At 53.5% G+C, this 14,868-nt stretch overlaps 3 protein-coding genes across 13 annotated transcripts in view; 1 reads left to right on the top strand and 2 right to left on the bottom strand.

Moving 5' to 3' along the window:
- The window catches only part of DCAF1 (DDB1 and CUL4 associated factor 1), a 111,295-nt gene extending 107,430 nt beyond the window's left edge, over positions 1-3,865 (top strand). For 8 of the 11 annotated variants that reach the window (XM_063703832.1, XM_063703835.1, XM_055382522.2 and 5 more), the window contains 2 exons: positions 908-1,000; positions 2,612-3,865. In XM_063703832.1, coding sequence (XP_063559902.1) covers positions 908-966 — 59 coding nt within the window. In that variant the 3' untranslated portion in view covers positions 967-1,000; positions 2,612-3,865. The remainder of the gene's footprint in view (positions 1-907; positions 1,001-2,611) is intronic. The other 3 variants (XM_063703831.1, XM_063703828.1, XM_063703833.1) reach the window with 1 other exon arrangement.
- Positions 1,827-8,500, bottom strand: RBM15B (RNA binding motif protein 15B). The gene has a single exon (XM_031009757.3). The coding sequence runs from the start codon at positions 8,317-8,319 to the stop codon at positions 5,647-5,649; it is 2,673 nt and encodes an 890-aa protein (XP_030865617.1). The 5' UTR covers positions 8,320-8,500; the 3' UTR covers positions 1,827-5,646.
- A 1,885-nt stretch (positions 8,501-10,385) lies between these two features.
- MANF (mesencephalic astrocyte derived neurotrophic factor) lies at positions 10,386-14,508 on the bottom strand. The gene is made up of 4 exons (XM_004034225.4): positions 14,302-14,508; positions 13,394-13,521; positions 11,851-11,992; positions 10,386-10,825 (listed from the first exon to the last, which is right to left on the bottom strand). The coding sequence occupies exons 1-4, from the start codon at positions 14,495-14,497 to the stop codon at positions 10,641-10,643; spliced, it is 651 nt and encodes a 216-aa protein (XP_004034273.4). The 5' UTR covers positions 14,498-14,508; the 3' UTR covers positions 10,386-10,640.
- Between the last annotated feature and the right edge of the window lie 360 nt (positions 14,509-14,868).

Raw genomic sequence — 14,868 nt, 5'->3', positions numbered from 1 at the left:
GAGAACTTCCTTTTCTTTGACTCAGTGAATATTAGAGTCCCTACAAGCTAGGTATCCTGTTTCTTCTGATTTTGATCAGCCAGACATGGTGTATCTACCTCATCTTGAGGGTCCTTTTTGCTACCACTTAAGTTTCACCCCTTAACAGATCCTTCCAGAAGTGTTAATGTGTCCGTGTCTGCCAGAGAAGGCAGATTGTCAAGCAGAGAGGGTCCTCATCAGAGACAGTGCTGTCTTTCAGGGCATCACACTGCTCCCCCTGGCCTCCTGCCTCTGGATGGGTAGCTACTTCTCTTGTATTGCTGCAAATTGGCCTGCACCTTTTTGGGAATATAATTTGCAGACTATATTCCGAAATTACAGAGGCATGAATCTAGGGTGACTATCTCTGCCTTGGTGGTCGGTCTTCTGAGGATTGAAGGGAGTGACTAAGGTGTTTCAGAAAAGATACATCTCTCACTTTTGCCTGGTCTTAGCCTGCCTTTCTAGTGGTCCCCTGGGGTCAGGCAGGCCTGTGCATATCCTTGAAGGACAGCACAGGCCAAGGGCCATGGAGGCTTACTCACTGCTCCCCTCAGCTCTGCCCCTTTGCAGCCATTTAAAGTAGCATGGGGGGAAGCTTCAGATGGCACTCGCTTGATCCCTTCAGCGCGTCCCAGGCAGGAAGCAGGGGAACTGTGTCCAGGCCCTTAGGAGAGCAAGAGGTCTCCGGGAGAATACAACTGCCAAGCAACAGGAGTATTCTCCAGAGCCAGCTCCAAGGAGTTAATTGATGTGTTTTCTTCTTTCTGGAAACTGGTAGTTAACCTTGCTCGGGCATGAATGTATGTGAGTGCAGGTGCTTCTGTAGGAAAGCTTCCTATAAGCCTAGTGTGTAATCTTGTCTCTCCCTTTTCTTCCCTTTCAGCTGACAGCTCTGACAACTCTGATTTGGAAGATGACATCATCTTATCTCTGAATGAGTGAGGAGCCATCACTCCTTGGAAGAGATTCTTGGCAGGCGAGAAACTGAGTCAAATGAATTCAGAACATATTCCCTTCTCTTTCTCCCAGGGCTGTCTGTCTTTTAAGGAGCTGCATGCCCTGCATTCAGAAGATTATGGCTTAGAGAGCCTCATTGGCACCCGAGGGTCCTTCCAGAAACAATAACCACCACAAAAATGACAACAGGGACTAGGCCCTACTCTGCACCCCCCACATCCACCCCCCACCATTTCCTAGGATGGACATATCTTTCAAGGGGAAAAAAAAAACATGTCTCTGGGGTATTTCACAATATATTTTCTTTGTATAATGTTCTTTACTTAAAGAACAAGAAATAGTTTTTTATAAAACTTTAAAAAGGAAAAAAAAACAGGCATTTATAACTGAGGGTATGAACTTATATCCACCAGGTCTCTTGTCCCTGCACTTCATTTTCTTTGGAAGAAAATGATGTCTAAAGAACAATATAGAGGCATTTTTACATACGTATTTAAATGAAAAGGAAAATCGTGGTTTCTTAAATTGATAAGGATTAAGAATATTTTATTATAAATATAATATATGATTTTTTAACCTGTTTTGTTGCCTCATATGCTGTCAGGTTAATTTGTTTTCCTTCGTGCCAGAGGTGGGGAGGAAGGCACTCTCTCTGCTGGGTAAATGCCTAAATTCACTCACCTTCATGGTTTGGGGGCAGCATGGTCATTGTGGATATTGGTTTTGTGGAGTTGAGGGAACTTAGGATATAAGTTCACTCCCTCTATTTTTCTTTGTGATTCAGTTTTTCAAAAATCTTTTTTTCTTCCTTTTCTCCTCATTGTGGAAATTACAAATCAAAGGCCTTTTTCTTTAATGTAAAGTGTATTTATTTTAAAAAAATACAAAATAAACTACAAGTCTGTCTTTGTTTATGGCCTTTCCCTATTTTCTTTTACCCAAGTGGGGTGTGTCCCTTTTTTGCAGCTCTAGCCAGGCCATAGAGAAGACACCTTCCAGGAGAGGCAGGGAGAGCATGTTCTGCCCACATAGGGCACTCCAGGGAGGAAAGTAGCTTATACTCACAGTGTCTGCCCCTGCCCTGTAGCTCTCTCATGGGGAGGGCCTGTTTTTGTAAGGGTAATGTGGAGAGAGAGGTCAGGGCTTTGTTCCCTGTGGACGCAGCTCTCTGTTGTCATGTTCTGGATCCAGCAGGCTGCTCCCAAGTACAGATTTGTTAGAACTGGAAAGGGAGGTATTCTGGGAAGTTTTGGAGGATGGAGTTGGCAAAGCTAAGGAGTGAAAGCATTTCGGCCATCTATGTAGCTGGGGCAGCGGCCACTAATGTTTTCTGAAAGGGATTGTGACAGTGGACTTGAGCATCCTGGCAGGTTAGGGGTAGTGGAGCTTGGTCTGCGTTTGTAGAAAGATACTTCAGAGGCCCCTAAAATTGGCCTATGGTTAAACTGTGTAACCACCAGGCAAGGTACCAGGGATTTCCACCTTTTCACTCACCCGCCCCACCCTGTTTTCCTTCCCACAATAAATAGAAGACCATAGTCTCTTTCTTCCTTTGATTTTGCCCAAATAACAGCTGCTCAGTTTGTTACATAGGTATTATCCAGCTAAAGTGACTTCTCTCCCTTAACAGAGAGAAGAGGGGACAAATTTGGTTGTGAAGTAAACAAGAAACACAAGACGGCTAAAACTCTCCAGGGGCAGGTAAAGCCCTGCTGGGCTCAGAAGCACTATAGAATTTGCTGTACACACTGAAGTGGGTCTGTGCCACACAGGTATTTCTTGGTCCTCTGGAGAGCAGAGGACTCACTCAGCTCTTCGCTTCATGCCTTGCTTTAATGGTAGTAAACACTTAACCAGTGGAATAGTCTGACTGCTGGTACTGATGGCATCAGAAGAAAACAGGTTAACAATCAAGAAGTAGTGAAAGCACTATATTCTAGTCATTAACTCAACGGAGCCAGTCTCAACTCTGCTGGGAGCACCCACAGGTCTCTATGGGGGAGACAGGGACTATAACAGGGAGGCAGAATTCAGGTTGGCTTGACAACACACCCTTAGGAACATGTGCTAAGGGGCTAAGGAAGCATCAGCTGTCTTCCTTACTCTACCAGGGCTGAAAATTGGAGTCACTTAGGAGGCAGCATGAGAACAGTGGCACACCACCAGTGAGGCACATGTTGCCTTTTTGTCTTTAAGCAACACCTTAGACAGGGCCTGAACCCCGGGTGGGGGCACTGGATGCCTGAAGTAAGAGGAATTTTCTCAGTGGGGCAGTCTCATAAAATCACCAGGACATTGACCACCTGACCTCCCCTAACTAGTGCTGGCCAAGGCCTGAGAGTTCACAGAACCTGCTAGGTCTTAAGAGCCAAAGGAAGGAAGTGGTTGAGGGCCAGGAAAGAGAAGGAATGTCATGCCAGGGTGTTACTCCTCACCAAAACTTGGCAGTTCTTTTTGGGGCCATGGGACACCTTTCTCTGAAGAGGGGTTGGATAAGGCAAAGGTTGAAGTGTCTTCTCCAGGCACGTTTTCTAGCATGTTTCCTTTTACTTGGTTGTCTCACAAAGCTGGGAGGTAGGTGATTCTTCCGGGTCCTGAGCACCTGCTTCATGAAGGAAGATAGGTAGCCCAGAGAAGAAGTTTTGGACTTAACATACCAAGGCAGCTCTGGCCTGTGACTCAGGCGTTTGTTGGAGAGCTGCAGGAAAACCACTGCAGTGTGCCTTCAACAGGACAAGACCCACTCCTGTTTCTGGTGGTACCAGCTACCCTGGAATGGTGGCGTGTCCTGCTGTACCCAACTGACTTGCTTAGGTACCTGGCAGCTGTGACCACAGCTGAAGTAAAAACAAATAGGCAAATAAATAAACATGCTTAACATGTCTTTGTGTTGCTGTTTTGTTACGAACGTGCTTGCTCTCTTGCGAGGCACCTGTCCATTCCACATCACTGAGGGGTCTACGAGAGCACTGCCAAGTGTTCCTGTGGACCAGCATGGCCTCTCCACAGCCTGCACTGAGCCCCAGCCTCTAATCTCAGGTGTCACTCATGCTACCTCATCCTAGCTCCGGTAAGGGAGCAGACCTGGAGAGAGGATGCCACGGCCAGTAGAACCTGGAGTTCCTGGTTATCTAGGGGCTCATTCGCTTACCAGAGCTTCTGTTCTCCTCAGCCCTGACAGTGTTCCCTGTTTGAACATCCAAGGTACCAGACACGCTGATGAATGGCATTTGGGGTGTTCCATGGTGACAACTGTGTGCTCTGGTTTTCCTCCCTGGCCCGCACTGTCCGCAGTACCTTACTTACTTGAGACAGGGAAGACAGAATCTCACCCTTCTTCCCAACTAGAGGGTACCTCCGCATCCCTTTCCTCCCCAACTGGCTTGAGTGGCTTCAAGCTCTAGCACTGCCTAACAAACACACACCTCAGTGACTTGATTTCCCCCCAGAAAAATATCTTTTATTTCCCAATGGTCTCCACCTTGGCATCAGGGCACAAGGTGTAGGCACATGCTCTGATCTTGCACCTAGGAAACCGTCATTATCAAGGGCATCCCCTGGTCCACTGTGCTCCCCTGTAAGTACTTCAGTCTAGAGGTTCAGTATCCCCCAAAGCTCTAGGTATGACTGGGCACGGGCCTGCTCTATTACCCATCAGCCCTGAACGACCAGAGAAAGCCAAAAATCACAAACAACAAACAACTAGGCAAAGTTCATGAGTAAATCCAAGGAATGCTGCCTCCAACCCTCCATTCCAGTATTTGGACTCCCGGGCCCCTGGGAACCTGAGGCAACTGTCTCCCAACAACACTGGATATCCCTGGGCCGAGTGAGGCTAGAAAGTAGGCCGAACCAGGCGCCTGGACAGATCAGGGGCCCCGAGACCCGCCCCCCCGGCATCAACAGTGCACAGCTTCTCCTTGTACAAGACTACACAGCTGCTGAAGGCTACCTGCTGCCAAACATGCTGAGTGGGCACTCTGTCCCAAACAGCCAGCCATAGCGCAAACTGATGATGATGGACACACACGGTTTAAGGCAGAAAAAACCATCAGTAGCTGCTGACCACAGGCCTTGCGCTCACCCCATCCCTTCCTTTGCATGGACTCTACTCAGGCTTGTGTGGCAGCGTCCAGAGCCCAAACTGAAGCTTGCCTGCTGTCAGCCAAAATAAAAATGAGTGTGAGTAGAGTCCAGACTGAGCCTGAAGAATTGAGAGGCTGAGAGTGACCCGTGCAGCAGTGGTGCTGGAAAGATGATGACGTAGGGCATTCGTGTACATGCACTCGGGATGTCTTCGATTCTTAGCTTGAGTGATTAAACCAGGACTCTGAACAGGTTTAAAAATCCATCCTCTGTCAAAGGTTTTACTGACAACTTTCCATACAGTTGGTCAAAAAATAAAAAAATACAGAACCACAGCAGACAGTATCTTGTACACTAGAAATCAACATAACCGGATTCCCTTCTCATCGTTTAAAAAAAAAAATCCCCCAAAATCTAAGAACTTAGTTTTGGTGGTGGACAGGACTTTGATCCCCACCCAAATGAACCAAAATAACCCAGGAGATAATTCAAACCAAAGTGGTAGGGTAGAGAGGGGATCAGATTTTAAAATAACTGCTTTTGTGACACAAACATGACGCTGGGAAAGACAGGCTTGGGCTAGGCAGTGTCTCTGACGATGACTATCACCATGTGTTCTTCTTCTAGCTTGCCCAATGTCCTTAGTGCTGACTGGAGGTACTGCTGGGAAAAGTCGCAGGGTGGGAAGGCGTAGAGCATGCCTGTGCCGTCTCTGCCCTTGGACCCCCCCACTGGCAAGCTGATCACCCCTGCGGCCTGCTTCTGTTTCAAGTAGGAGACCAGGTTCCTGAGAAGCCGCCTCTGCAGACCGGGCTCCACTGTGGGCATCCCCTCAGTGCCAAGCCCACTGGGGGTTGCCTGGGTGGCTAAGAGGACCGCATAGCCGTTGGGGCTCCCCTGCTTGATGCGTCGTGTGACCTCGTCAAGCTTGGGCTGGTCCAGTCGAAGGCGCTGGGCAATCTTCAGCTGGGTCAGCTTGCTCCCAGAAGTGTGGTCTTTGAGGAGACTGCTGATCACCCCCTGGTCCCCCTCTAGGATATGCATAGACGTGGGGAAGCAGCTGTTTTTCAACACCAGAAGCCCATTCCAACCCAGCTGTAGTGTCTGAGCGTACTCTGAAAGATTCTTCAGCTTTTTGGTCTCATGTTTTGGCTCTTCCAGAGGCTTGGGCTCGGCCTCTGTGGTCCGGTGATTGCGCTCGCTGTCTCTTGACTTCTTCCCGTGGGAAGAGTCTGCAGCCTCGTGGTGGTGGTGGTGGTGGCCCCGTTCCTCAGCCCCATGTCTGCTGTTGCTGAGGGAGTTGCTGCTGGACTCCTTGGTCCCTTCACTGGAGTGGTTCTCCTTGCGGCTGCGCTCAGGGGTGCGGTCGGAGCCCCGCTCTGACTGCTGCCCACTGCCCTTGGTCCTACTCCGTTCCTCATATGGGGAATGGGTTGTCCTCCCACGGTCACTGGAAAGGCTTCTCCGTTTCCGCCTCTCTTCCCAGGGCTTGGGCAAACCACGGTCTCCATCTGCCCCCCAACGCTCACCACTCCGGCTGCGCACTGAGCGACTGTAGCCCTCAAGGCTGTTTCGGCGGTCAGAGCTTTTACTGGGGCTGGTCCAGTCCCCTTCCAAAAAAGTCCGGTCTCGGTCTGAGTACAGAAGGTGTGGGGGCGTCCTGTCCCGCACCAGGTCGGCGTCCAGGTTGCGGTGCCGGGTGTATCCATCTGTGAGCAGCTCATAATGCACAGGGAGTGGCGAGGGCTGGTACTGCTGGGGGTACCGAGTCTCCTCTGCTTTGGCAAAATCCACGCGGAGCCTGCGGTCTGGTCCACCCAAGGGAAAACCCCTCATTTTAGCACAGGCGGCCTGGGCTGCGTCCAAGCTCTCGTACTGAATATAGGCAAAGCTATCTCCTTTGACGTGATCAATGGTCCGAATGCTCCCAAAGCGGTCAAACTCTCGGGCCAGAGCCGCCAGTGACGTGTTAGGTCCCAGGCCACCCACCCAGAGACGAGTGGTGGGGTTGGCCTTGCCATAGCCTATCTTAATGGGGTTGCGACCAATCACTCGGCCCGACATGGCCACCTTAGCCCTATGGGCCATGTCCAGGTTCTGGAACTTGAGGAAGGCATAGGCACCGCCCTGGCCACGGGCAGGCCTCTTGATGACCACCTCCTCGATGATGCCATATTTCTCGAAGGCCCTTCGCAGCTCCACCTCAGATACGCTGTGGTCCAGGTTACCAATGAAGAGGTTGCGCGTGGCCCGCTGGTCGTCCTCGGGCATCAGGTCCTCCTCGCACACAGCTGGGTAGCCATAGGGGCGCCCACGATCGTCGTACAGCCCGTAGTAGTCCAGGGCCCGCTCCCGGGACAGTCCCACGGCGGCGGCAGCAGCGGCATCCAGGGCGAAGGCTGCGGCGGCGTGACGGGCACGGGGCTCCCGCAGGGGCGGGGCAGCGACGGGGGACAGCGAGCGCTGCTTGTACTGGTAGCCTCCGTGTAGCGGGAGGTAGCCGAGCGGGTCGGCGGGGGCGGGCGGCCCTGGGGGAGGCGTGGAAGCGGCGGCGCTGCTGCTGCTACTTCGCCGACTGCTCCCGCCGCCGCCGCGCAGGTACACGGGCTCTACCTTGAGCGGGCGGTCGTAGAGCAGCAGCTGCCGGGCCAGGGCGTGCTGGCGGGCCTCGCGCGCGTCCTGTGGGTGCCGGAAATTCACGTAGGCCACACGGCCCAGCTCAGGCGTGTGCGACAGGCGGAGGCTGATCTCGCCGAAGCGCTTGAACTGGTGGAAGAGCCGGTCCTCGAGGTGCTCGGCGGGCAGCGCGGGGCTCAAGCTGCTGATGAGCAACGTCTTGTACTCAGGCGCGGCCGCGGATGAGCCGGGACACGCGGGCTCGGCCCCAGGCGGTGGCGGAGGCGGCGGCAGAGGAGACGCGCGGGGCGACATGCCGGAGGCGCCTGGGTCCCCCGAGGCCTTGCCGCCGCGTCCCCCGCCGCCAGCGCCGGAGCCCGAGGAGCGCCCGCTACTCGCGCGGTGATTCGCGTCCCCGGTGCCGCGGCCGTCGCGATGCCCGCCCCCACCGCTTCCGCTGCCGCGGGGTTTGTCGCGGGCCCGCGCTGGAACCGGGTGCTTGGCGCCGCCAGAGGCCTTGTGCGCCGCCCGCCGCCCGCCCGCCTCCGCCTCCCGTTCGCGCTCCCGCGGACGCTTGGCCGACGATGACGAGCCGCGCCCGCTCGGGCTAGAGTCTCGCTCGCTCTGCCGCTTCATGGCGCTGGCGCGGCGGGCGGGCGGCCCGTAGGTTTCTCACAGCGGCGGCGGCGGAGGCGGCGGCCGAGGAGGCAGCGCCCCCGGCGCCGCCATCTTGGACAAAAGGACTCGGCACGGCGGTGGCGGCGGGGCGGGGCGGGAGCGGCGCCGAGGGGCCGGGCATTGCGTTATCAAGGTGCGCCGGCCTGCCACGTGACTCTGCGGCGGGCGGAGCAAGACCCGCGCCGGGCCTGCGCCATCGCGCTGCGTCACCCAGTGCCATGTGACCCTGTGAGTGCCGGGTGAGTGGGCCTGGGCCGCGCGCTCTGGCGCCACCGCGCGGCCCGCATGGCCGATGCTTGAGGCTACGCGGAGTGTAGTGAACCCTGAGGCCGGCGGGACGACCTAACGCTTTGTGCTCCCAGGCGTGCTTTGCCGCTCTGGGTTCAGCTATCTCCTCTTGCAGTCACTGGAGCCCGCGCTGATTGGAGCAGGAGTGGCAGCTTCCATGGGCGTTGGGATCTGTGGCATTGACCCAGTCAGTGGTCTCTTTATGTAGTATCCCCTCAGTCCTAGGACTAGGCTTGAGCAAACCCCACATTACCCTCGTTGGCATCTCCTGCCTGGGATCCGGCGTTGACGGCGCCAAGGACTAATGCATGCCTAGCCTTAGACCCTGTCCAGGACCCAAGGCCCACATTCTGCGCATTCTCCACCTGCAGGTTCACCTGCAGCAGTCCCCGAAAAGGCCGTGAGGACAATTGCTGTCACGCAGGTAATAACCGAAAGCAGAGACAAGCCTGCAGTTGCAGTTGATGGAGTTGGAATACACTCTTTAACGCCACTCTTGGGTCCCACCCTCTTCTGTGGGCATCTGGGCAGACAGCAGGCTGGAAAGGTAGGGCCGTAAGAGCCAAGGATGAAGAGGCCATATGCACAGATAGTGCCAGCAGTTATCACAGCTTGCCACGCTGACCCCTCGCTGGCCAGTACCCTCCTGTTCATCACCTTCAGGACGACCTCTTCTCCCCAGGTGAGGTGAGGGAAAGGGTGCCCAGGTGCTCAAGCCCATTGAGGAAGCTTTCATTCTCCAAGGACAGTTGCTGGAGCCATGGTAGAACCTGACCCAATTTCCGGCACAGAATCCTTGCGATGGGGAAGAGCAGACCAAGTCATGCCCTCTTCGCACAATGAGAAAGCAGCTCCTGGAGTAGCTCAGGCAGGTGCAGGGGGAAAGGTCTTGGAAGAAAGCAATGGGTTCCACAGCAGCAAGGCCTCCTACAGGCAAACTGAGCTTAGGAGACACAAGTGAAGTGATCTGAGGCAAGAGCAATTACTTGGAAAGCACTGGTTCTTAGTCCGTCCTTTCAGGTGGTTTCTACAGGTGTCTTCATTGAGCCACAGCTCACACTAACAACTGGGTTTCCTAAGCACCAATGCCACAGAGAGTGGCTTAAGAAGCAGACTCCAGCAAAACCCTGGACCTCAACTGTTAGACTAATCTAGGGTAAACAAAGGCAAAAGGCTGCTTCCCACTCCCTCTTTGTATAAGCTGACTCCTGCCAGACTTGCAAAAACTGGAACAGACATCAGAGGCTTGGAATGGACAAAAGAGCAAGTAGGTGGCCAGGCCAACAGCATCTTTATAGAGATGTCAGTGCTGACGTGCACTGATTGAAGATATCCTTGTGGAAAACCACACTCCACACACCCTGTCTTGCTTGTACTGAGCCACAATATAAGGCCCTCCAATGTATCCCAGACTCACTCCTCCTAGAGCTGTGGCCTCCAGCTCGCTTGGGTGGGTAAGACAGATACTGTATCAACGGGCAGGGTATCAAGCGCAGCACCCCCCGCCCCCCCCCCCCCACCTCCTTTCTGCTGAGTTCCTGCTGCCCTCTAGTGGCACACACCCACACACATCAGCTGGCCCCAGCCCCTATGTCCTGCTCTGGTATTGTAAGCACTGGTGGGTTGAGAGATAAATGGGAATGAATAACCCCCCAAACTCTGCAACTGGAAAGCAGAAAGTGGTAGGAGCCTCCTGGGGCAAAACCCCATTTTGGTATTCACTATAATTCTGCAAGGACAGCTAGAAATTTTTTTTCTTTAATAAAAAAATCCCAGACACACTTTGAAGTCCTAGAGTACACCAGCAACAGAAGGAAGGGAATCCCCTCATGGGGGTACTGTAGGGCCAGCATCATCAGGAAAGCTCCAGGCTTCACATCTGATACAGTATTGTCAGGAGCCCACTTAAAAAATAAATTACAAAAAGGCTGTTTTGGGAGTAAGCAGTTGAACTGTTTTTTCCCCCTCAGGTGCAACAGAGATTGAGCAGACTACAAATCGGTCCGTGCACTGGCTGCCTTGGGGGCATATTTAGGCATCAGTTCATTTATCTTCCGGATGTAGTCAGACTTTTCTGCACAGCCTTTGCATGTCTCCCCCCAGTCATCCAGAATCTTCTTCAGCTCTTTAACTCGGAGCTTCTTCAGGTCCACTGTGCTCAGGTCGATCTGCTTGTCTGGAGGAGAGAGCAGGAAGAGTCACTGGCTGGGTGGAGCACCTGCAGTCCCCCAGTAGTCCCAGAGTATGTCACTCCCTGAACGGCCAAACCAGCCCTACTGGTTTCAGAGGAAGAGACATTTCCAGACACATTTACAGGCATGTTAGTGCCTACTGCCCCCACAAGAGGGAACTAGCCTCTTCACCAGGAAGGCTGGCCACATATTGTGTCTACTACAGATATGCAGCGTGAACAAGGATAGGGACAGAGGCCACACTGTCCTTATAGGAGAAACGTGGTTCCTATCTTCCAAGTGCCTCTGACACAGTCACCACATACTAACAGCTCCAGGCTGGTGACAAAGAGCAGCCCTGCTCAGGCCCTTGAGTTAGGAACTTACTCTCCATGACCACAGTGACCTGGAGCCAACTGGACCTGTACCAGGAAGACACAAGTAGGTGAACACAGGTCCTTGGCCATTCAAGTTTTTCAGAAGAGGCCCTGACTGTTTCTGAAGACTGGGACTATATACACCAGAGACCCAGTCAGCAAGAGAGATGCTGTAGTTCCTAACTCTTGGGCTTGCATGCTTGGACACAGTGTTTCTTTTCAGAGTAGTAAAAATCACTGGGGCTTCAGAGCTTGCAGCCAGAACCAGCCTGTTAAACCCAAGTCGTACCATGTCCCTTCTCTGCTCAAAAACTCCTAATGCTCCTAACTTCACACAGATTAAAAGCCCTCACCAGCCTGCAATGCTCTCTGACTTGCCATGCCACTGGACACCTTTATCCTGCCTGTATCCTCTTCCATTAGCTGGCCTCTTGGCTAATCCTCACCTCCTTCAAAGTTTGCTGAAATATCACTTCTTCAATAAGGCCTATTCTGACCTCCACCCACTTCCATGCAAGAGCCCTCCAGCATTTACACCATCTGTCATACAATACAACCCACTCATGACTCTAGCTCATCATTTTCCTCTCCCAGATGGGAAACAAACCCAGAAGGTGCACAGCATTCATTAAGAAAGGACTAGGCATACTCACCATACTTTAGCTCACATATCTGGCTGTCCTTCTTCTTAAGCTTCTCACAGATCTTCTCCACAGGGATGTGGTGGGCCAGAGGCTTTGATACCTCATTGATGATTTTGGTGGCTGCATCATCTGTGGCCCCGATATAGTAGCACTGGAGCAAGAAAGGACAATGGCCTTCAGGAGGTGCTTGAGAGCCATCTCCTCCAAACATACTGACACCTTGAAACATCATCTCTCTGTAGAGCCTTACTTGTGTTTTGAGATAGGGCTCCCTGTCACCCAGGATGGAATGCAGTGGCATGATCACGGCTCCCTGCAGCTTCAATCTGTTGGGTGGTGATCCTCCCCTCTCAGCCACCCTGGTAGCTGGGTCTACCGGTGTGGGCCACCACACCCAGCTAATTAAAACAATTTATTTTTTTTTTTGAGATAAAGTTTTGCTCTGTCACCCAGGCTGGAGTGCAGTGGCACAATCTCGGCTCGGCTCACTGCAACCTCTGCCTCCCAGGTTCAAGCAATTCTCCCTGCCTCAGCCTCCTGAGCAGCTGGGATTACAGGCACCTGTCACCATGCCTGGCTAATTTTTGTATTTTTTAGTAGAGATAGAGTTTTGCCATGTTGGCCAGGCTGGTCTTGAACTCCTGACCTCAGGTGATCCACCCACCTCGGTCTCCCAAAGTGCTGAGATTACAGGTGTGAGCCACCGCGCCTAGCCTAAAAATTTTTTTGTGCAGACAGGATTTCACCACTTTGCCCAGGCTGATCTCAAACTCCTAAGTTCAAGCAATCCTCCCACCTTGGCCTCCCAAAGTGCTAGGAAGACAGACATGAGCCACCGCACCTGGCCCACAGCGGCATTTTTTGGTGCCCTGCCTGTACTGGTAGTCAGATTCAGCCAGTGTAAACCCTGGACTCTTAACACATGCTCAGTCCAAGCTGACAGCCACCAAATGAATTTAAGTGTCACCAGGGTTCAAACCTTTAACAGAGAGAAAAGCCAGAGACTGTCAGGGAAATTCAAGTTAGAAAACCCATTGCTTCACTAGGGCTTTTGTCTTGGATTCGGCCCTTGCCTATCCTGTAGGCACCCTGTCACCTTCTCCTGTCCACATACATGCCAAACTCTTTCAGGCCTCTGGGCACTCACACTGCTGTTCCCTGTATGGGATGGTCTTACCCCACTTCAATGATAACCCTTCCTCAGAGAGACTTCTTGGCCACTCTAAATCAGCACCTGCTGGTCCATTTTCTTCATGACACCCAGACATTGCATTATTTGTGTGTCCGACTGTCACTTCTTTCCCCTGATATTCCCAGTGCCCAGCACATAGTAGGTGCTTAATAAAGACTAACAGGATAAAAAAAAAATCACAGTTGCAGAACACATGCCGCTTTGGGAAGGACATAGAAGCACTTCAGTCTCACATTAGTTTATGGAGAGAGTAGCTGGCTTCCTGAACAGAGAGGTGGGCAAGGCCTTTTATCAAACGGCTGGTGAAGCCGAGGGTTAACATGAACCAGGGCCAGTTAGGGAGGATCACCAGCTACTTACCAACCGATTCTCTTTGCCTCTTGCTTCCCGGCAGAACTTTATAAGTTCGTTTTCAATAGTGGCTGGTGAAAACGTGACATCTCTGTCTTTGAGGTCCTGGTAAAATCTTCCCAGATAAGAAATACAAACTGGAAAAGAGAGGGACGGGAGATGCTCAGCAATCACCAAGCTGTTCCAATCCACCAGAAAAGAACTCCGCCAGCAATTTTAATAGGAGACACGGAGATGAATCATTAGAGGTGAGCTTTTCCATCACCGATTTTTCTCAGGTGTCTAAAGGTAGACAGAACCCGGTTCCAGGTGGCGGGGGTCCCCTGGTACACCCAGGGCATCAAAGGACCAAGCATCACCCAATGACCTATAAAAGACTTCTCCCTGCTCCTTTCATCAAGTTTAAGCCCATGGTGAACACGTGTCCTTGAGACGGGACTCACTGTGACCTCATAAATGGAGAGACTGGAAGGTGAAGAGAAAAATGATCAAAATGCTGCTGCTAATTTCCAAATACAACAGCGGACCCAGAGGTGCAGCTTCGTGATCCCAACAGACAGGGCGCACCACCCACGGCCAGCCCTGGAGCTCCCGACGCCGAACGGGGAGCGGTAACCTCTAGATGGTGGTAGGGAAAATAACTCAGGAGTGATGGAGATTTCAGGCCAAGTTTTCAACGGGATCTAATCTCAACTTTTCTTCGTCGGACCAATGTTTTCTAGGCCCAAGAAAGATTTACTAGGGCGGACGCCGGAACCTCCTCATGCAGGCTCCGCGGGGACCTGCTGTCGCCCCCGCCCCCGCCCTCGCCCCCGCCCTCGCCCTCTTGGCCCCGGCCGTCTGGTGATGTTGTGGGGTTCAGCGCCGCCGCCGCCAGAACGGTCACGGAGCACGGCCCCAGGCCCCCTATCCCGCACCTTCGCAGTCGCCCGGCCGCAGCGCCCGGCTGCCCGGCAGCACGCTCAGAGCCAGCGCCACTGCCAGCCCCTGCGTGGCCCACATCCTCCTCATCCTCCTCCTCCTCCTCCGCTGCCGCCGCCGACCGACTGAACCGCACCCGCCGCGCCGCACCCCACCGCCTCCAAGTCCCGGCCGCGCGCCGTAGCTCCCCATTGGCGGGGGGCCCCCCGGCGCCCTCCCACACGCCACTTCCCCATTAGTCCAGGAGCCGCGAGCCCAGACGGGCGGCTCCACGCTGCCCTCCCTCATTGGCTGGTGGTGTCTGAGCCCTAGACAGTTGTCGGCCGCTGATTGAACCCGGGCCGGCCGCAGGAAGCGACTACAGCAGCGACGGAAGCGGTGTGGGCCGCCATCTTGGGTAAGGGCAGCGACTGTGGCTGAGGCTGGGTACTGCTAGCTGAATGGGGTTCGGCCACGCCTCACATCTGTTGAGTTGACCCGCGTACCCCTGCCCTGGGCCCCAGGCTCCCTCGAAAACCCCTGCTGATCTCCTCGCCCGGACTCCGACTCGTGGTGCAGGAGTT

Source organism: Gorilla gorilla, chromosome 2 (assembly GCF_029281585.2).
Source record: "Gorilla gorilla gorilla isolate KB3781 chromosome 2, NHGRI_mGorGor1-v2.1_pri, whole genome shotgun sequence".
Lineage (NCBI taxonomy): Eukaryota > Metazoa > Chordata > Mammalia > Primates > Hominidae > Gorilla > Gorilla gorilla.
The sequence above is the reverse complement of the archived record's forward strand: the minus strand, read 5'-3'. Positions and strand labels throughout refer to the sequence as shown.

Excerpts from the sequence above, each read along its gene's own strand:
- MANF (XM_004034225.4), bottom strand. The coding sequence starts at position 14,497 with ATGGGGAGCTACGGCGCGCGGCCGGGACTTGGAGGCGGTGGGGTGCGG. Across the intron at positions 13,522-14,301 it reads GCGGCCGGGCGACTGCGAAG|TTTGTATTTCTTATCTGGGA; the intron begins GTGCGGGATAGG and ends TCTCTTTTCCAG. Across the intron at positions 11,993-13,393 it reads GAGGCAAAGAGAATCGGTTG|TGCTACTATATCGGGGCCAC; the intron begins GTAAGTAGCTGG and ends TTCTTGCTCCAG.
- RBM15B (XM_031009757.3), bottom strand. The coding sequence starts at position 8,319 with ATGAAGCGGCAGAGCGAGCGAGACTCTAGCCCGAGCGGGCGCGGCTCG.